The 23,114-nt window shown below is 38.6% G+C and overlaps 1 protein-coding gene across 10 annotated transcripts in view; it reads right to left on the minus strand.

Annotated features, from left to right (window-relative positions):
• The window catches only part of MEGF10 (multiple EGF like domains 10), a 164,520-nt gene that overhangs the window by 95,176 nt on the left and 46,230 nt on the right, over positions 1 to 23,114 (minus strand). For all 10 annotated transcript variants that reach the window (XM_025994995.2, XM_072728658.1, XM_025994994.2 and 7 more), the window contains 2 exons: positions 18,523 to 18,624; positions 16,432 to 16,532 (listed from right to left, as the gene is read on the minus strand). In XM_025994995.2, coding sequence (XP_025850780.1) covers positions 16,432 to 16,532; positions 18,523 to 18,624 — 203 coding nt within the window. The remainder of the gene's footprint in view (positions 1 to 16,431; positions 16,533 to 18,522; positions 18,625 to 23,114) is intronic.

The raw sequence follows: 23,114 nt of genomic DNA on the forward strand, positions 1-23,114 counted from the left end.
CATGTTCTTTTTACAGCCTGTCTCCACTAGCTTGACAATAAATGGAGTCCTTATAACCAAGGGTCAATGACTAGTCATAACAACTAAGGTTATCTCCTTGTCAGGGACATATGGTCATATCATTAGCAAAGACTTAAGCCCAATATATAAATAAAGTGGTAGAACTTCTTCAAAAACAGTAGGATCAAGGATCCCAAAGAAAACTGGTAGCAGGGTCTTTGCTATGAGAATGCCCCATTAAAACCAGGAAACACAAACTCAAATGCTTCCAGGAGCCAGGTAGGATCAAGGAGGAGAGTAAGCAGGTCAAGTAAGGCCTGAGAAAACTCAAGAGCATTTGCTTATCTAAAAGGGGCAGCTCTAGGAGGTCAACAGGAACAAAGTTCCCATTATGAAACATGTAAGTGACAGCATAGTGGCTGTATTAATACTATATTGCATATTTGAAGGTTGCCAAGAGTAGGTCTTAGAAGTTCTCATCACAAGAAAAAGAATATTTTGCAACTATGTGTGCTGATGGATGTTCATAGACTCATTGTGGTGATCATTCCCCAACGTATACATATATTGAACCATGGTGTTGTATACCTGAAACCAATATAATGTTATATGTCTGTTATTTCTTATTTAAAAATAAATGAATGAAAGGGGCAGCTCCCTTTCTCTGTCTCTAGTCTTCTGTCACATAATAATATCAAGTCAATGTTACCGATTGCCTGGTTTTTCCATGGAAAAGGAAAGTCCTAAGTTTTATGTTAATTTTTTTAATTGTTAAAAACTCTGCGGACCAAATAAAACATGATTACATACCAAGTTTTCCAGTCTGCTAGTCTGTCACCTCTGGCATAGACTATTGGCCTGCTTTATGAAAAGATCAGTGATGGTCCTAAAAGTGTTCAGAATAAACAGCTTTTAAGTTCTTTAACAGATGGCATTTTAGGGATGCCTGGGTGGCTCAACAGTTGAGCATCTGCCTTTGACTCAGATCGTGATCCCAGAGTCCTGGGATCGAGTCCCACATCAGGCTCCCTGCAGGGAGCCTGCTTCTCCCTCTGCCTGTGTCTCTGCCTCTCTGTGTGTGTCTCTCATGAATAAGTAAATAAATTTTCAAAAACAACAAAGATGGCACTTTAAACTTCACTATCCTTTTTTCTTAGTTTTTGTTTTTGCCCTTGAATCAAATCGATCATTTATATAGCTATTTTGAATTTAATATCAAGATCAGCTTCATATGCATGCACATTGATGATTTTATGTTTGGTGAACAACTGTTTGCCTTGAAATATCTCTGTTACTAATCTTCAAAGCTTGGAGGAGAGGCCCCACCAATGCTGTCCCAGGTGGGGTGAAGCCAGTAAATAGGTATATCTTCTGTGCCATTGTGAAGGGTAGAATGTCTGCTACATCCTCTCATGACTCAACTAAACATTTACCTTTCTTGAGTTGTTAAAACAGATATTATGGTGGAGAAATTGAAAGAAATTAAAGAGGAGTAACATTAGCAACATGCCTGAAAAAGACACCCATCAGAGTATTTCCCCTCAACAACAATTCATCATCTACCTGTGGACAAGAAAGTACCTTTATTGGAGCTGTGGGATGCAGCACTATACTCCAAAGGACCCAGAAGTGTTGCCCACCCAAGCATCAGGCAGTAGACACACAGACCTCAGCCCCAGCAGTGGCCCATGAACTGTCTCCAGGCTACCTTGGCCATGGTCCAGGAGTCTTTGAAAAACACTGTCTTAATCACCCATGGATGAGACAGCCTTTGTGGGAGACCAGGTTACCAGTAGAGAAGCTCCAACACATCACCGGAGAAAATAAATACAAGTGTGGACACAATGGAGAGGATAAGGGGAACAGTTAGACTATACTCATGACCCCTCCCTGAGGGCAGCCAACTCAGTGCCAAAAGAGCCCTTCTCTGCCTATGATTTCTCATGCCATGGAAAGGGAGAGTGTGTGAGTGAATGAGTGCACAGAGAACTTGGTCACCCAGGCCCATTTCTCTCTTGTCACGTCCAGAGTATAGAGTTGTGAGCCACATGAATGGGGAGAGGGGCGAGGCTGGGAGAGTAACAGACAGGAATCTTGAAGGGCATTAAAGGAATGTGGATCCTATCATCTGTGTTTCAGAGTCCACCAAGAAGCCCACCCATGAGCCACAGGGAACGCCCAGCCTATGGGTTCTCCTAACTGGTCCATGAAGACTCCCAACACTCCATGCTCCTCAAACCAATCCCCACACAAACTCTGTGTCCAGCTTTCTGTGCCTGCTCCCAACAGTGGTAAGAACGAGCTTTGGCAGCTGGCTAGTGAACATCTCCAGAAAGTCAGCTCAAATCTGTGGGCCAAGGAGGGACTATAAGCTTGAGTTGTAGCTCTGCCCTTGAGAAAGCAAAGGAGTCTGCCAGCATGTGGCCTGATGTGTTCCGGAATAGAAGCCATCTAGGTTTAAGAATTGGAACTGGAGGGTATTATGCTGAGTGAAATAAGTCAATCGGAGAAGGACAAGCAGTGTATGTTCTCATTCATTTGGGGAATATAAATAATAGTGAAAGGGAATATAAAGGAAGGGAGAAGAAATGTTGGGAAATATCAGGAAGGGAGACAGAACATAAAGACTCCAAACTCGGGGAAACGAACTAGGGGTGGTGGAAGGGGGGAGGAGGGCGGGTGTTGGAGGGGAATGGGTGACGGGCACTGAGGTGGACACTTGACGGGATGAGCACTGGGTGTTTTTCTGTATGTTGGTAAATTGAACACCAATAAAAATTAATTTAAAAAAAAAAAAAAAAAAAGAATTCTTCCACAAGAGGGAGCAAGAAGTGAGAGGCAGGCATAGCAATAGAGGGTCTGAGAAAGCCTCAGAATCCCTAGCAGAGCTGAGAGAACACATCTATCTCCTAAAGTCAGTTATAAAGACTGGAGAAGGTGTCTGCTACTGCAAATGTGAAGATAACAGCAGCGAGAGACTTCAAGGAACATTAAACATCAAGGAAACATACTGCCGCCAAAGGAACGTAGGAATCTTCCAATAACGAACCTCAAAGATATGGAGAGCTGTGATTTACCTGATAAAGAATTCAAAATATCTGTTAAGGAAGCTCAATTAGCTACCCCACCCCCAGAAGAATAACAATTCAATAAGATTAGGAAAACAATATGCAAACAAAATGAGAAGTTTCACAAAAATAATTTAAAAAAGAACCAAATAGATATTCTGAATCTGAAAAATAGAATGAATGAAATGAAAGATGCAAGAGGGCATAAAGAAATTATTATATCTAGAATATGTTTTACATAAGCCTCATGGTAATCACAGAACAAAAACTAACAGTAGATACACAAAGGAGTAGGGAATCAAAGGACACCACTATAGAAAATAATCAATTCACAAAGGAAGGGATCTACAGAGGGAGAAAGGGACAAAGGAACTACCAAACAGTCAGAAAACAATAAAATGGCATTATTAAGTCCTTGCCTACTGAAAAGTACTTTAAATGTAATGGATAAATTCCCCAATCAAAGGGCACAGAATGACGGGACTGATTTTTTTTAAAAAGCAAGACCAAACTATATGCTGCCAGAAAAGACTCACTTCAGCTTTACACATACACACAGGCTAAAAGTGAAGGGATGAAAAAAGATATTTCAGTCAAAATGGAAACCAAAATAAAATAGGGGTGCCTACCTCCACTTGTATCTGACAAAAGAGACTGTAAGCCAAAAATTGTAACAAGAGAGAAATGATTACTATATAATGTTAAAGAGGTTAATTCATCAAGAGGATATAACAATTGTATATGTTCCTACAAGGAGCACTTAACTATATTATTCATATGCCAACAGATGTGAAGGAAGAAATACACAATAATATAATATTAGTAGAGGATTTCAGTATCTTATTTTCAACAGTAGATAGATTGTTCACACTAAAAATCAATAAGGAAATGCCGGACTTGAACTTTACTTTAGACCAAGTGGACCTAAACAATAATAAGTAACACTTATTAAATATAATAAATATTTAATCCAAAAGCAGCAGCATACATGTTCTTCTCAACTGCATATGAAATATTCTCCAGGATATTATAAGTCATAAAACAACAAGTCTTAGCAAATTTTCGAAGACTGGAATCATAGCAAGCATCTTTTCCAACCACAATGAGTTGAAACTAGAAATCACTAACAGAAGAAAAAAGAAGAAAATTCACAAATATGTGAAATATAACAACACACTTCTGAACAACCAATGGGTCAAAGAAATTTTTAAAAATTTAAATATCTTGAAACAAACAAAAGAGGAAACACAACGTATCAACACTTATGGGACATAGCAAAAGGTGCTCTTTTTTTTCCAATTTATTTGAGAGAGAGAGAGAGAGAATGAGTGGGGGGGAGGGGCATGGGGGCAGAGGGAGAGAGAGAGAGAGAGAGAGAAGCAGGCTCCCTGCTGAGCAGGGAGCCCAACACAGGGCTCTGTCCCAGGACCCTAGGATCATGATCCAAGGCAGTATCAAGGCAGATACTTAACCACTGAGCCACCCAGGTGCCCCAGCAGCAAAAGGTGTTCTAAAAGGGACATTCATAGTAATAAACATGGACATTAATAGAATATCTCAAAAACAACCTAACTCTACACATCAAGGATCTAGGGAGCTAGAAAAAAGAAAAAGAGAAACAACTATGCCCAAAGTTAACACAAGAAAGGAAATAATAAAGAGCAGAAATAAAAGAAAGAGACTGAAAAAAGGTAAAATAGACCAACAAAGCTAAGAGCTAGTTTTTTTAAAAGATAATCAAAATTGACAAATCTTTTCTAGACTACCTATAGGAAAAAGAGAGAGGACTCAAATAAATAAAATTAGAAATGAAAGAAGAGATGTTACAACTGGTAACGCTGAAATAAAAAAGATTATAAGACTATTATGAACAATTATAGATCAACCAATTGGAGAACTGAGAAGAAATGGATAAATTCCTAGAAACATAAAGCTTACCAAAAGTGAATCATGAAGAAACAGAAAATCTTAACTAATACAGAATAAGGAGATAGAAAACTTTCCAACAAAGAAAGGCCCAGGGCCAAAAGGTTGCTCTGGTGAATTTACCAGACATTTAAAAAAGAATCCCTTCCAGTTTTTTTCAAACTCTTCCCCAAAATTGAAGAAAACACTCCCAAACTCATTTTACAAAGCCAGCATTATCCTGATATCAAAACCAGATGAGCAGGCTACAAGAAAAGTAAATTATCAATCAATATCCTTGATGAATATAGAAGCAAAAATCCTCAGCAAAATATTAACAAAGCAAATTCAGGAGGCATTACAAGGATTATATACACTGTGCAAGACGGATTTATCCTTGGGATGCAAAGATAGTTCAACATAAAAAAAATGTGATATAACACATCAGTCTAATTAAACGTAAGTTGAATGATCATCTCAAGAGGTGCAGAAAGAGCATTTGCCAAAATATAGCATCCTTTCATGATATAAACTTTCAACCAATTGGGCATGTAAAGAATGCAGGTCAACTTAAGAATGGCCATATATGAGAAGCCGATGGTTAACACCATGCTCAATGATAAGAAGTAAAAGTTTCTCCTCTAAGATCTGGAATAGGACAAGGGTACCTACTCTCACCACTTGTATTCAACTTAGTCCTGGAAGTCCCATCCAGAGCAATCAGATAAGCAAAAGAAAAACAGGCATCAATATTGGAAAGGAAGAAGTAAAATTGTCTCTATTTGTAAATAATATAATCCTATATAGAGAAAATCCTGAAGACTCCACCAAAAACAAAACTCATCAACAAATTTGGTAAATTTACAGGATACAAAATCAACACATTGAAATCAGTTTAAATTCTATACAGTAATGACAAAATATCTGAAAAAGGAAGAAATAAAACAGTTCCATTCACAATAGCATCAAAAACAATAAAATACTTAAGAATAAATTTAACCAAGGAGGTGAAATTTTTGTATGCTGAAAGCTATAAAAATGGATGAAAATAATTTAAGAAGACACAAATAAATGGAAGGATGTCATGTTCATGGATTGGAAGGATTAATACTGTTAAAATGTCCATAGTACCCAAAGTCTATTCAGTGCTATCCCTATAGCTTCTCAGTAGCATTGGAATTCCAATAGCATTTTTCACAGAAATAGAAAATAGCAATCCCAAAATTTTTATAAAACCACAAAACACCCCAAATAGCCAATGCCATCTTAAGAAATAAATACAAACCTGGAGGCATCATTCTTGCTGATTTCCAACTATATTACATAGTTCTCATAATTAAAACAGTATGGCATTGGCACGTAGACCATTGCAACAGAATCGAGAGCCCATAAAATATACACGGAAATAGATGATCAGCTAATATTTGCTGACGGAGCCAAGAATACTCAATGAGAAAAGGATATTCTCTTCAATAAATGGTGCTAAGAAAACTAGATAATCACATGCAGAAGAATGAAATTGAACCCCTATCTTACACTACTTACAAAAATTAACTCAAAATGGATTAAAGACTTAACTATAAATTCTGAAACCATAAAATTCCTAGAAGAAAGCATAGGAGAAAAGTGCCATAATTTTTTTTGATAGGATGCTAAAATGCCCAAGCAATGAAAACAAAAATAAGTAAGTAGGATTACGTCAAACTAAAATGCTCCTGCACAGCATAAGAAACAGTCAATAAAATGAAAAGTCAACCTACAGAATGAAAGAAAATATTTGCAAATCTTATGACTGATAAGGGGTGAATATCCAAAATATATAAAACCTCATACAACTCAATAGCAAAAACCAAACAATCCAATTTTTAAAATAGGCAGAGAACCTGAATAGATTATTTTTTCTGAAAAACATATACACATTACCTCATACCAATTAACAATGGGGTTTGTCAAAAAGACAAGGGATAAGCATTGGTGAGGATGCAGAGAAAAGGGAACCCTTGTTCACTGTTGGTGGAGTGTAAGTTGATACACTATGGAAAACAGTATGGAAGCTCTCAAAAGATTAAAAATAGAACTGCCATATGATCCAGCAATCTCATTTATGGGTACATATCCAAATGAAATGAAATTGGGTCTCAAAGAGATATCTGCACTCCTAGGTTCACTACAGCAGGATTCACAGTAGCCAAGATAGCAAACAACCTACATGTCCTTTGGCTGATGAGTGGGTAAAGAAAATGTGGTATATACATACAGAGGAATATTATTCATCCATAATAAAGAAGGAAATTCTGCCATCTGTGACAAGGACGGCCCTGAGGCCGTTATCCTAAGTGATAAGTCAGACAGAGAAGGGGAAACACTATATGATATTATTATACATAGAATCCTAAAAGGCTGAACTCATAGAACCAGAGAAAACAATGGTGGTTCCAGTGCTGGAAACGTAGAGAAAATGGGGAGAAGTCTGTCATAGGGCACAATCTTGCAGTAATAAATTCTGGGGCTCTAATGTACAGAATGTCAACTATAGTTAATAATACTATACTGTATCATATTCAGACACTTGCCAAGAAAAGTAGTTCTTAAATGTTCTCACCACAGGGGTGCTCAAATGGCTCAGTCAGTTAAGCAACCAACTCTTGGTTTCTGCTCACATTTTGATCTCAGGATCATGAGCAAACCCCACATTAGGCTCCATGCCTAGCTCAGAGTCTGCTTGGGACTTTTCCCCTCTTGTTCTCTCTCTCTCTCTCTCTCTTTCAAATAAATAAATAAATAAATAAATAAATAAATAAATAAAATAAATAAATAAATAAATAAATAAATGTTTTTATAAAATGTTCTTGCCACAAACAAGAAATGGTAAAACTGTAAGATGATGGAAGTGTTAACTAACCCTATTGTAATCATATTGCAATATATGTAAGTGTGTCAAATTATAATATTGTATATCTTAAACTTACATGTCATATGTCATATGTCAGTTATGGGAAGCTGGGAAGAAAACCCAAGAAATTAAAGATCCAAGGAGTCTTTCGTAAAGTTAAATATTTATAATTACCAGGATAAGTTTATATGAAAGAACACCAAATCCCTTAAGCATTGTTTCCCAAATAAGTAGAGTCTAAAAACTATTAGTTCTATCATGTTCTTGGGGGAAGAAAAGTAGGGGTGGGGTGGAATACCATGGCCAAATACGTTTGAGACACACCTTTACTCCAAGTATTTCCAGAGCTTTTATCAGACTACCATAAATCTTCAAGAAAGGGGATCAAGCACAAGGCATTTGCCAATCTTACTGGATAACCCAACAGTGAATTCTATAGGATGGGTACTCAGTAGCTCACACTAGGATCATTTAACCACAGATAATGCCCAGGATCCAATCTTCTGGAAATCTACCCTCCTCCTTGGATCAATTAGATTCATTTGAGGTGGGATATTCCTTTTTGGGTGGCATATTTCTTTTTTTGTCCCTCAATTCCATGCTAAGTACCATAGACCAGCCTAGTTGTCTTTGGGCTTAAACATCAGTCTCGGTGCCATATTTTTAGACTTGTCCCTATAGCCTGTGCCCCTCCAACATGCCCAGGTGGCCAAGGAGGCCCACCTTCAAACTGTGCTGTCCTCTGGTGTCTAACTAAGAAGATTGCTTTGCTCCAGAGTGATTCTCTAGGAGTTCTAGCTGATTTCTTTCAACCATTTTAGAATGAATCATCAAGGAAAACAAAAAACAAAAAAAACAAAAACAAAAACAAAAACAAAAAAACACCTCTGGAACTCAGGATATTGCTGCAGCTTGAGGGAAGAACAGTGTCTATGCAGCCCGGCTTATACCCGTACATGTCTCCCTTTCCAACAGCAGCTGTGTGTGTGTGGCCCAGAGGGATGTACTACGTTTACCACTGGATTATCTGTAAAAGTGCTGACAGTTACCATCCTAGACTAAAAAAATGCAAGTTCTGTCATCACTTGGGCCAGGTCAATGTTTTGTGGCTTATCATTTAAATCAAAATGTGTTTTTCCCATTATTTTAAAACTACTTTGCTGTAAAAAGGTCTGAACCACAGTACCATAAAAATTGCTTCTCAGTTCTGAGCTTTTCTATCAACTATTATCTATCCCTGTAAGGAGACTGCGTAAATTGTCAGACTTCTGAGAATTCCTTCTGTCCTGCAAAGACTAAAATTGCAGGAACTCATTTTCTAGAGCTAAGGCAAGGATTTTTTCCTTGCTTCCCTTTAGCCCTGCCTCCATGGGACTCTAAAGTCAGGCTTTCTTAAGTAAGTAAGTAAGTAAGTAAGTAAGTAAGTAAGTAAGTAAGTATGAGTAAATAAATAAATAAATAAATAAATAAAATTAAAATAAAAAACAGGGAGGAGACGTAATTTCCATCTGTTTGGACTAAGGCTGTCTTGAATTTATGGTGTATTATTACCATTACTATTATTATTAAATCCATGGTTCCTATTTACAAAATCCTAACTAGTGAGCACACACTGACCATCAATAAATCAACAAAGACTTCGTGCATCATTTATCAGGCTTGCTATCTTTACTACTAGTTGAGACCAAAGACCAAAACTGGAAAACTGAAGTTTAGGTTCCGATAGATGTGTGGGAAAATTGGAATTTCTGCTGGTGAAGTATGTGGACAAAGAGCCTTTCCCAGTATTTAGCGATAGGTTCCTCTGAACCAAGTCGGGCGCCATAGCAACAGAATACAGGGTCCCTATGGAAACATGAAAAAATCCACTGCCAGTGGCAGAAAGGGCATCATGAGGAGGTGTACTTAGGAACATACCATCTGACTGCTGTCAGCTCAGGGTCTCTTTGGCTATAGCCTAACAGAATTGTCTCACTTTTATCTGGACTCAAAAGGATCTGCTTAAGAGTCTACCCACCACAGTTGTTTGGAAATATTTGACAAGATCACAACTTTATTATTCATCGAGCCTGTGAGAGGCCAGCAAATCCAGAGCAGAAGGCTCAGATTGCCTTGAGCTTCAGGGAGGTGTTCCTCTCTCCTTAAACTCTCACTCTGCCATTCCCCCACCCACCCACCCACCCACATTCCCCAGAGATGCCCAGCTCAGCAAGAAACAGGTCTCTGCCAAAGGCAGAAACTTCACAGCCTAAACGAGGCATCTTGCCCTATACTCTAGCTCTTCTCATCTTGAAAAATCTGAGCCCAAAACTTTGCAGCAGTGAAAGACCAAAATCACATGAAGCCTGACTAAAGGATTTCACGTGTTCTTCCATAATCTCCAGGTGAGGGAACAAGTATCTGCGGTGCAGTTTTTCCCCAAAGCCTGGCCCACTAGGACAATGTGTGCCAGCCATGTGGTCTCCCTCCTGCCAGACCCTCCTGTGGCTGACACCAGGAAAAATGTGACTCTTCAGTATCTTTTTCAATTCCCTTCATAAAATTGCTGACCATATAATCTTGAGTTAGTTTGGCAGATACTCCAGCTCACGAAGAGAAAGCTTATTTTCTCGGGGACAGTAGTAGAAACAAGTACATATGGCTTCACAGTTAAATGAGGAAGGTAGGTATAACAGGAAGCTATGGCCAGCTGCATGATTCAGAAGCACAACATTATCTCCCTGACTCAAGAAGTCCAAAATGCTATGGGATGCCTACTAGAGTCAACTACAGGGATGGCAAATGTAAGGCACTCAAGCCACCCTACAACAATGGACATCATTGATGAGTCACTCTGTTCTCTCTTTTAGCACAGACATGGCCTCAGAATCTTTCCCTTTTTTAAAAAAGATTTATTTATTGTTTTAGAGAGACAGAGAAAGAGTGAAAGGAGGGCAGAGGGAGAGAAAATCTCAAGCAGATTCCTTGCTGAGCATGGAGTCCATGCAGAGTTTGATCTCATAATCCTGAGATCACGACCTGAGCTGAAACCAAGTGTCAGATACTTTACCAACTGTGCCACCCAGGCACCCCCTTTCAGAATCCTTCTAAACACAATGTTGCAGGTCGCTGCTTCTAAGGGATGGTGCCTTCTCTCCCAAAAGGGAAGCTTTTTGCTAATTCCAGCTTAGCATAACCCAATATTCTAGTAGAAAAAAAAAGAAGTAGGGGTAAATGTATGGGTGACGTGGCCCCTTAAAGTACCACCAATGTGACCTATCTGGCTTCTGGAAAAAAAAGAGTCCTGTGTAAGTGAGCAACAGATGTCTTTAAGACCTTAACCCAAAATTTGGGTTTAAAACACATTGCTTACTGAAGCATGACATTCAAACAAGACTAAAATGCATTTACAATAATTATTTTTTTATATAAACAGCAACCACAGTTCTAGCTCCTTATTTCCCTATAGCCAATTCTGTTTTTCATAAAATTGGCCAAGTTAAAAATCAGCTGTGAATATTCATTCACTGCTATGGTAATCAATTGTCACACTCATCTCTAGTAAGAACAGGAAATCATATACTGTTCAGTGTGTGGGAGTGAAGGCTTCTTGTTTACAGTTCCAGAGTTCTCTTAATGAATGCCAAAGACAGGCAGGGCATATTCATGGGAACTGATCTTCCACCATCAGGGCTGGCTTACAAGGCAAAGGAATGGGTGACCCAGTCCCAAAACCTCTTCCTAGGTCTTCCTCACAAGCCACACTGCCTTCAATTCCCCCCATCACAGCTTTAAGTAGAAGTTAGCATTTGACCTTCCCCATTCAGCAAAAATAGGAAGACAAAGTGAAGTCTACCACAAAGGAAACATTTCTCAGAATGGCCCCTTCCTTTGCAGCAGCATCCAGCAGAAGATTGAGCAAAATGTGGTCATCATCACAATCATTGGAGACACACAAATCAGAACCACAAAAAGATATCATGGACATGTCAAAACAACTATTTTCAAAAGACAAGAAATAACAAGTGTTGGTGAGGATATGGAGAAAAGGAAAACCTGTATTCTGTTGGTGGAAATGTAAGTTGGTACAGCCACTTTGAAGAACAGCATGGAGGTTCCTCACAAAATTAAAAACAGAACAGCCAATTCCACTTTTGGGTATTTATCTGAAGGCAACAAAACCACTACATCATAAAAGTATCTACACCCCTATGTACATGGCAGCATTATTTACAAAAGCCAAGTGAGAGAAAGAACTTAACATCCATCAATGGATAAATGGATAAAGGAAATGTGGTATATATACACAATGGAATATTACTCAGCCATAAAAAGAATGAAATCTTAAAAAAAAAGAGTGGATAAAAAAATATGTGTTTATGTAAAAACATATACCCACAAAGGAATATCATACAGCCAAAGAAAAGGATGAGATTTTGCCATTTATGACAACATGGATAGACCTACAGAGTACTATGCTCAGAGAAATAAGTCAGAGAAAGACAAATCCCACCTGATTTCACTCCTGCATGGTATCTAAAAAATAAAACAAATGAATAAAGAACCAAAAAAACCCAAAATCAGACCTATAAAATACACAGAACAAAGTGATGGTTGCCAGAGGGAAGTGGGGTGTAAGGACAGGCAAACAAGTGAAGGGTAGAGGGAGAGGGCCCCTGGGTGGCTCAGTGGTTGAGTGTCTGCTTTTGGCTCGGGTCATGATCCTGGGGTCCTGGGATCGAGTCCCACATTGGTCTCCCTGCAGGGAGCCTGCTTCTCCCTCTGCCTATGTTTCTGCCTCTCTCTGTGTGTCTCATGAATAAATAAATACAATCTTAATTAAAAAAAAAAAAGAAGAGGGAGAGCCAGGCTTCCAGTTATAGAATGAATCAGTCATGGGAATAAAAGGCACAGCTTAGGGGATGTAGCCAGTGGTACTGAACAGTGTTGTGTGGTGGCAACTGGTAGCTACACTTGTGGTGAGCACAGCATAACATGCACAGAAGTTGAATCACTATGTGAATCACACCCGAAACTAATGCAACACCATATGTCAACTACACTCAAATTTTTTGAAAATTTAAATAAATAAAAAAATCATGTAGACACACACATGCACACACACTACAAACCAATATACACATACCAATGTACAAACAGACACATGCATACTAAATCCATTTCATTTCTCTGGGCATGTTTTCATTAATATTTTAATTTCTCTAAATCAAATGCAATTAAACAAAAGATTAGGCAAGAACAGTAACCCTGAAAGATAAATAAACGTAAAAGTTTAATCATTTTTAGGAAGAGGTGAAAATCTCATCAAGAAATCATAGATATCTTCAGGCCTAATAATATTTTCCTTATGGAAAATTTTCCAACCATTCTTTTTTTTTTTTTTTCCCACCCAGACTCTAACGCTATTCTCTATTTTTTCTATTTTGGTTCTTCCTGCCTGATGACATAATCTGTCTTCTGGACATAGAACCTGCTCACTCAAAGTGTGCTCTGCAGACCAGCAGTTTCTACACAGTCTGAGTCTAGAAGAAATGCATCATCATTGGCAGGATGAGGCAGGGTAGGTGGAAATGGGAGGATGGAGCTTTACTCTCCAGAGAGCTACTCCAGCTCCTGAAGGAATCTTTTGTTCAAATACAGGTTAAGTATTTGCATAAAATCACCCATTTCTGCCTTCTAGGAAAGTGCCCTACCAAAAATTAAACTAAAATTATAACCAATTCGTGTGTTTCAATTCCTTCTGGTAACTGGAAACAGTTAACAAGGGTGACTATGCTATGTGTCTAGCAGCAAAACCTAACTGAAAAAAGATTATAAAAGCAGAACCAAGAATCATGTGTTCTCTTTTCCTTCTCTATCCACAAAAGTGCCTCACTGGTGCCAGCTGTTGAGGGTAGAGAAGATTGCCTGGAGGCATATCCAAGAACAAGGAAGTAAGGGAGCTTGACTGTCCTCTGGGGTAAAGCTATGAAATCAAGACATCCGAGTGGAGAGATGCAAAATACCTATAAAGAAACTATCCAGGCCTCTGAGACCAGAGAGTGAGCTGATTAAATATATTAACATATCTAAAGAAAAAAAATGTTTCAGTCTCCAGGGGCAGTTGGTCAGACATGAATGCTTAGAAGAATTTTAGAGGCAAATGCTAGCGATAGCCCTCCAAGCAGTCAGAAGGATGTCTTGCCACCTATCCAGTGTGAGATAAAGGCCAGGTTACTTTTACCATCATAATATCCAGGCATGATGGGGTCGTGGAATTGCCCAGCATCCTGAGATGGGCCACAGTACTGAATGAAATGACAGAGGCATTGGGTTCTGGAAGGTTAGTATTTAGTGAAGCACTAAATACCAACTAACCCCACTTGGATCCATGCTCCTCACACCAGCTTGCCAGTAAAGTCTAGCTTCCCATGTTCAGGTCTCCCAGGAAAGAAGGTATGACCAAAATATAGCCCAAGCATCTCTGCAGGCTCTGTCTCACTTAATGAAATAGCATTCTGACTTTATATATGATTTCTGTCATATGGGCAATAGAAATGAATGGAGATAGAACCACTGCCTTATTGTACTGACGATCATTCTTGTAAGTTTGAGCCCTAGCAATGGGCACCAAGATAATGTCACCCTAAAGCCTCTCTGGGAAGTGGCCAGCCCAGACATCCAAGGTCCACCCTCACTTTTCTCCTGTGTGCACTCAGTGCTTTCCTTGGAAAATTCTCATCAGCCTGGGCCACAGAGATCATCAGTTCATGATTATTCTCCAAGATGTTTGATTATAAACATGTAATTTTTCTTGTTCGGCATCCTTATTAATCAAAGACATGCATATTAAGAAAAAAATTAGCAAAGGGAAAGTTGGCACTGGGTACAAGCAAAAAAGCATTCTCATATACTGCAGGTGGGAGCATAAACTGGAAACACACCAAACATCTGAAAAAATATGTGTCTACCTCTGACCCAGCAATTTTACTTCTAGGAATATCAATTAAGGGTATGAACAAAGATTTAATCACAATGATATATTCTAGAGCAGTTCATAATAGGTAAAACATGGAAATCATGTAAATATTCAACAGTTCAAATCTGTTAAATATCTATAATGCAATAACATACTGACATTTGCAATATGTCACAAAAGTACATTTGCTGAATGGGAAAGATATTCATGATATATTTTTCTTTTTCTTTTCTCTTCTTTTCTTATGTTACAGTTCCTAATTATTTTTTCAAAGAACATTTATTATCACATATAGCCCTGTTTCTAAATCAAAGTTGAGGAACTTCCTCTGCTCCCATAAAGAATAGAATCCAGGGTGCTGAGTGGCTCTGTCAGTTAAGTGGCTGACTCTTGATTTTGGCTCGAGTCATGATCTCAGGTTCCTGGAATGTAGCCCCAAGTCAAGCCCTGCATTGGGTTCCATGCTCAGGAGGGAGGCTGCTTGAGGAATCTCTCCCTCTGCCTCTCCCTGCTCCTGTTCTGTCTGTCTCTCTCTCTCTTCCTCTCTCAAATAAATAAATCTTTAAAAAAAGAAAGAAAGAAAGAAAGAAAGAAAGAAAGAAAGAAAGAAAGAAAAGAATAGAATAGAATAGAATAGAATAGAATAGAATAGAATAGAATAGAATAGAATTCAGTCACTGAAAGGAAGATGACACATATATTCACTTAAGTCCTCTCTCCACTTGAGCTCAAAGGAGCCTCAGAGAGGTAAAAAGGGCTTATCAGAGGTCACCCAGTGTTATCACCCAGCCTGGCGGATACTTAAGCCACGATATGTCCAATCATTCCTAATGCCTTCAGTTTAGAGCAGAATCTTGTCTCTCTTGATACTACTCAACACCAGGGTCTCAGCTCAGAAAGCATTGATGCCCCTCTAGCTGTGTATAGAGTCAAAATATCCGAATACAACCCCTTTTAATGATCTCTCTACTTCCTAAACACAGGAGTAAGAAACTTCAATTGCAAACTTCATCACACATGATATTCCAGGATTTTCTGAAGTCTATCATAAAATACCAAATTTCCCTTGAGACATTTCAGGATGAATCGGTGAGATGGGGAGGGGAGACAAAAAATGACAAACAAGGTACACTTTGTGACCCACACTTAGGTCATTTCTTAGTGCGAAAGCTCCTCTACTTTTTGTAAGCCTCATCATTCTCTGCACCAGAAAAGAACACACGAGCCTCTCAGAAGCTGACATGGGACTCCAGTCAGCTGCTACGAAAAGTCATGTCTCTGTGACCTAAGTCTAGTGACTCCTTAACCAATTTCCAAAGAGACATTTATTGCAAAAACTGTGATTAACACTGCTATATCCGGCCTTGAATCATCCTTCTATAACATCTGTTTCCTCCTCAAGTGACATTCATTTGGACATTTTTGATAGGTCAGAGGGACAGAGCAATGTTTCCCTCATTCCACAGACCAGGAAAGCAGCATCCAAGAGTAAAAGAGAATGGTCCACGCTGCCCCATCTCCTGGGCTTCCATCTCAGCTGCCATTCACACACACAAACCAGCATTGGTAAATACAAGCAATGCTCAAAGGGATAAAGGTTTACTTACGGACACACATTTCCCTGCTTTCATAAAATCCAGGACAACACTGGGATTTGCGCCTATACATAGTTTTCTCCCCATGTCGATAGGCAGTCCGATAACTGATTCTACATGGAAGGAAAAATCACATTGTTACTTCTTTTGACCAGCAATTCTATTAGAAATAAAAAATTTATATTGTGATACAAAAGAGCTAGTAAATATAATAAAGGTATGAAAAGCAAAGTACTCTAAAATAGTTAAGAAAGAACACGGATTATAGGTCTTGACCAATAATATGCTAACTTTTATCAATTTGCTAAGGATATATTAAAATAGCCCATGTTAGCTAACCTATACTTTATATGAAGGGATCAGAAGTTTTATGACTTTCCTAGTTCACTTATCTTGAGATACTTGGGAAAGTATCAATTAATTTCAGATATGATACTATCTAATTATCATTCACTTACATATGCTTTATAAGAAGAATTCAGAGAATTCCTTGAAAAATCAATAACAATGCAGTCTCATCCCACTATAACATAGGTTATAGACAAATAACTCTTATTTAACTAAAGCTTCATTCATTCACTAATTTATTTATACAACACATGTTTACTGAGCACTTACTATATTCCAGGCACTGTTCTAGACACTGGGGAAATAGCTCACAGTAAGAAAAATTATATAAAGCCCTGCCCTCAAGGAACTGATATTCTACTGGGGAAGACAGACCTATAGAACTTAAGTACAGATACACATTAAATGAATAAATATGTCTTATATTGACTGATAATGAGTATATAGTGTGATGAAAAATAAGGCCTGGGTAAAGGAAGAGAGTGTGATAGGAAGGGAGTACTTGGGATCCCTGGGTGGCGCAGCGGTTTGGCGCCTGCCTTTGACCCAGGGCGCGATCCTGGAGACCCAGGATTGAATCCCACGTCAGGCTCCCAGTGCATGGAGCCTGTTTCTCCCTCTGCCTGTGTCTCTGCCTCTCTCTCTCTCTCTCTCTCTGTGACTATCATAAATAAATAAAAATTAAAAAAAAAAAAAAAAAGGAAGGGAGTACTTGCTTAGATAGTGTGGACAAGAAAAGCCTGTCTGATGAAATAACTTTGAGTATAATATTTAGTGCAGCATAAATCAATAAGCGTCACATTAAACTCATAACTCAAACTACAGTCAGTATTTTTACAAATAAAAATAAGGTATCATGGTTCCCTTCCCTATTAACACTAATATTTGAATGTTTTTCTTTTCCTGTTTTCACATTTGTAGAAAAATATACGTGGCTTAATTTGAGGTCAAAAATTTTTTTTAAAGATTTTATTTATTTATTCATGAGAGACACACACACAGAGAGAGAGAGAGACAGAGACACAGAGGAAGAAGCAGGCTCCATGCAGGGAGCCTTATGTGGGACTTGATCCCAGGACTCCAGGATCACACCCTGGGCCAAGGGCAGGCACTAAACCACTGAGCCACCCAGGGATTCCCCAGTTGAGGTCAAATTTAAGTTAGCCTAGGAGCACCCAGGTGGCTCAGTCGGTTAAGCATTGAACTCTTGATTTAAGCTCAGGTCATGATCTCAGGGTCGTGGGATTGAGCTCCAAGTCAGGCTCTGCACAGGGCATGAAGCTTCCTTAAGATTCTCTCTCTACATCTCCCCTTGCCCTCTGTCATCCCCACCCTCTACCCCCCATGCACATGTGTGCACTCTCTCTCTCTGTCTAAAAAAAACAAAAAAATTCGGTCTAAATTGAGTCAGGTATTTAAGGAGAAACATATGCTGGAATATGAGTCTCTTGATACCTAGTGATGTCCATATTCAAGAGTGTCTCCCCCATTTAAGCACCATACAAAAGCTGCACAAATTCTTGCTAACCAAATGATGGAAACCAGTAGGCACTTTCTCTGTATACTCCTCGAGGGGTACAAACAGTCATTTTGCTTTTCTGTATCTCCTATGGTTCAGAACACGGCTAAGAGAATAGCAAGCATTCAATAGCTATTCACTAGATGAATGGATACATCTTCTCAAATATTTAATGTCTCTGCATTAAAGTACTTCACAGCTACCCAAACTCATAAATATATCTGATCTTCAATTACCTGTGCCGTGTACATTTAAACCAGTTCAGAATGTCAGTGCAGCTGGTGTAGTAGATTTGATCGAAAGGATGTGGGTATGACTCTTGCACAGTCACTGAGTAGCTGAAAAAGAAGAAGGATAAGGAATCAATATTTTGCATTCTCACATTCATGATATACTGTTCACATAAAAAAATCAGGCTAAATTCTCTCCTATTGTAACTTCATGCTGACTTTTAATAGAGAATCTCAATGTGTTTGTAGGTTTTTATTTGACCTAGAATGTCAAAAGGGCCAATATTAATAATACATGTAAAAGATAAGAGTTCATGCTCTAAATTTCATAAAAGAATTCTTTTTACTATTCACCATAAACTGATAATCCCAAATTTACAAACATGATTACCATATATTTTTCTTTTCTTTTTTTTAAAGATTTTATTTATCCATGAGAGACACAGAGAGAGAGAGAGGCAGAGACATAGGCAGAGGGAGAAGCAGGCTCCCTGCAGAGAGCCCAAGGCTGGACAAAATTCCACAACCCCAGATTCATGTCCTGACCCAAAGACATAAGCTCAACCACTGAGCTGCCCAGGCATCCCACCATATATTTTTCTGTATTTAATTCCATCCCCTCATCCCACATATCCAGGGTTAACCCAGACCTTTCACAAGTTTTCAATCTAAGTCTGCATGCAAATAATAAGCACAGAGACAATGTGAATATGGATAAGAGTACATTTTGGTACTGATTCTGGAAAATCAGAAAGAACATATTTCTCAGGTTGGAACTTGAATTAATTTGGTTTCCTGTGTGCCTGCCCTACTTCTCAGGCACTGGGAGAATATATATAACCTCTAAATAAAAATTACAAAGTCTCTAAACCAGGTTCTAAACATACCCCTGAAACAATTAGCCTGAAATATACATATCCACAGCCTGCTGCTCTTAGCATGGTTTCCGATACATTTTCTCTAACAGCTTCTTGTGAAAGTAAAAACATGCAATCCTAAGGGCCTGAGAATGTAGGTGGAAAGCATCCATAAAACATAAAGAGCATTCAATGTTCAATGTCATAATTCTTCATTTTAAAGCAGCCCATTACATGCTCAAGAGCTTAGAGTTCTTGACTACAGGAAAACCTGGAGAATCTTCTTGGCCAAACAAGTTAATCCTCTTCTCTTCAACAGTCTCAAAGATTTTCACTAAAATCTTTAATTCACACCAGCAAATGAAAAGGGCCACAATTATGGACTCACTTGCAGCAAATCAATAGACCAACTTCATTATTAGGAACTATCGACTAGAGAAGCTACAGAAGGAATGAGGCTGAAATGTCAGCATGAAGAATTCAGGTTACATATAGGGTAGAACCTTCTCATTTGAAAAGTTTTGTGGTGCTGGGCTCCCCAACAGTGGGATTTCTTTCTCCAAGTAGCCTCTATTAGCTATTATGCACTTGGGCTTCGATAGGAAATCCATAAAATAATCCTACTGTGTATTATCACACTTTTGTGTATTTCATTCTTTGGGTCATTGCAACTTGATTTCGAGGTAAATTTAGGGATCTTCCATAAATCTTGGGAAGATGCAATAGGCCCTACTGAAAAGATCACTGGACTAGCGCAAGATAGGGTTACCCTGATCTGACACTGAGAAAACAAGACAGCCATCAGCAGATAACTTGCTTCCCTGGGTTTCGAGTATCACATTTTAAAACCAGAGGATTGTAGATGGTCTTGAAGATTGCTTCCTATTTGGCATTCTGAATTTCTAACATACATTTTAGGGGACTATTTCCTTCTCTACTATATGCCACCTGAGGCTACCTGCAAAAAAGGTTCAGATGAGCATACAATATGCAAATATATGCTATTTGATACATTTGATACATTTGATATTACATCTGTGATATAACTCCTAGAGGGGAAAAGAGACCTCTGTAAAAATATAAAGTTTCTTGGAATAAAATATCACAGTAAGCTATTAATGTCTTCTGACCTCTAACACTGTCCTGAGGTTCAGGTTAGTGTAAATTCTATGACTTCCTCGTCATTTTTTTCCTGTCTATTCAAGCTGCTTGTATATAACCAAACTTTGAGGTTATTTCTTTACTCCATGTTCAGTGGAGAGCAAAGCAAATGAATGTCCTCTGCATATAGGTGCAGCCTTGTATTACCCAGGAGCAAAATACAGCTATTGTCCACATGTGCTAAAGGAGTAAAGAAGAAACCACTCTAAATCAATTGGATGACAAAAATATTCTACCAAACTCTACAGCACTAATTTAACTGAACTAAGTTGGTTTGTTGGAACTAAATTTAATGTGTTATTCCCATAAAACTGCAAAGGCCATATGATGATGGTTAAGGTTTATATGCCTTGGAGAGCAGAAATGATAATCAACAAATGGATCCTGGCCAAACATATCCCATTTGATGTGGATGGGGGAACAGATTCCACAGGCAAACATGAGAAATATTTTCACCAATTTCTAGCAGTCTGGAAGAATGCTTAAATGAGAAGAAATGCTGAAGTAGATGAATTTGCTCTTTTGCCACTTGCCATTCACCAACAGCACACATTTGCAGGATGCTTCTCTGGGTTTTAGGATAGAAAAAAAGCTCTTCTCTAGAAAAGGGTAATCAAACCATTTAGGATTCCAATTCAACATCTCAACATTCCAATTGAACATCTTCTCTGCAATTCCTGCCCCCAGAGAGCTCTCAAGAGGGGCCAGCACTTAATACTATAAATAACACAATATGGTCTGAGCTGAGAAATACATACAGTTTGGGGGAAAACAGGAGGACAAAATTTACTCTGCTTTGAGTATTTCTCTTCCACCTTGACTCTTTTAATTAAAATTATTCAGAGGCTCAAATTCAGTTCAGAAGTGACCAAAACAAATTACTTTGCATGTTGATGGAAATAGGCTCTGGTTAAGTCTATGGGACAAGGGCTCTAAGCCTTTTCACACCAAATTCCCTTTCTATTGGTTTCTATACATTCTTTTTCTTTTCCATACAATCTTGCTCTTTTTTTGCTCCCTATTTTTAATGTATTCTAATCACACTACAAGATTTGGAAAACAATGTTTGAAGAAGAGAATTCTCTAACTCTTACCGAACCACCAAAAGCATTTTGATGACATTTTTACAGTCCCTAGGGGTTTTTAGCTTTACGTTTTAGCTTAGTATTTTTTTGGCTTTTATATGATTATAATCACACTATGCACAATAATTTTGAAAATTACTTTTAAATTTGAATATATCAGGTGCCTGGGTGGCTCAGTCGGTTGAGCCTCTGCCTTTGGTTCAGGTTATGATACTGGGGTCCCAGGATTGAGACCCTCGTTGGGCTCCCTGCTCAGCTGGGAGCCTGCTTCTCCCTCTCCCTCTGCTGCTCATGTGCTCTCTTTTTGTCTCTCTCTGTTAAATAAATAAATAAAATCTTTAAAATAAAAAATAAACTTGAATATATCGTAAGTATGTTAGTAATAGTAAATATTCTTCAAATTATGACTGCCAAATAATCCGTAACTGACTATACCTTATTTGCTCAATACCCACCTATGGTTGAACAATTAACTTGTCATTTTTCTAGGGGCCATTCTGTAGAAGCTATGTGCTTGCATCATGAAGTTCCCTTCATGGGAACCGGCCAGCCTCCTCTGGGTCTTTAGCACAGTTTCTGGGCTGCTGTTTGAACTTAATTGGTGCCTCTGCTAATAGTCCATACCACCATGCTCATCAGCAGCTGCTCTAAAGTCAGAGCAGGAAAGAAACTTTAAAAAAAATTTCATCTATTTATTCATGAGAGAGAGAGAGAGAGAGGCAAAGACATAGTCCGAGGGAGAACCAGGTTCCCCACAGGGAACCTGATGTGGAACTCCATTCCAGCACCCCAGGATTATGACCTAAGCTGAAAGCAGATGCTCAACCACTGAGCCACCCAGGTGCCCCAGGAAGGAACCTTCTTGACTGTCTAGTTCAACTCTATTTTCATCATGAATGAGCAACACTGAGCTCCCTGTGTCGGAGGCCAGTCTAGAGTCAGCACTAACACCAGGGCCCCCAGACACCTTCTTGTCCCATGCCATCTTTCCAAAGTCATTAGAACATCTAAAGCTTCTAAAGGAGACAATGAATGCCAAACAGTGGTATAAAGGGAATCTGATCTCAATTCTACATCATTTTCACCCCAGAGAGGCATAACTCTTCACCTCCTGCTTGTGTGTTTAATCTTCTCAAATACACTGAAAACACATCATCACCAGAACTTTAAACTATTAAATATCATCTGGGGAGACACTCCAGAAAGATTTAATTTAAGGTCAAAGAATGGGCTGGTGGAGGAGAAAGGGTGGCAAGGGGAAAGCCATCATCACTTGGACACATTCCAAAGTGGTTAATTACATTCTATCTGCCAAAATTATCTTGTTACTTTAATCAGATATGGTAATAATCATCATTTCTTATCTCTACTCACTTCAGAATTGCTGCTTCAATTACTATCACTTCTGCGTTCCACCCCCAAGGGATGGACAAAGAATGGCTTCCCTTCATTTATGTCTTCTTTAGCAGAAACCCCAAGGGATGCAAACACTTAA

This window comes from Vulpes vulpes, chromosome 12 (genome assembly GCF_048418805.1).
Source record: "Vulpes vulpes isolate BD-2025 chromosome 12, VulVul3, whole genome shotgun sequence".
NCBI classification, from domain to species: domain Eukaryota; kingdom Metazoa; phylum Chordata; class Mammalia; order Carnivora; family Canidae; genus Vulpes; species Vulpes vulpes.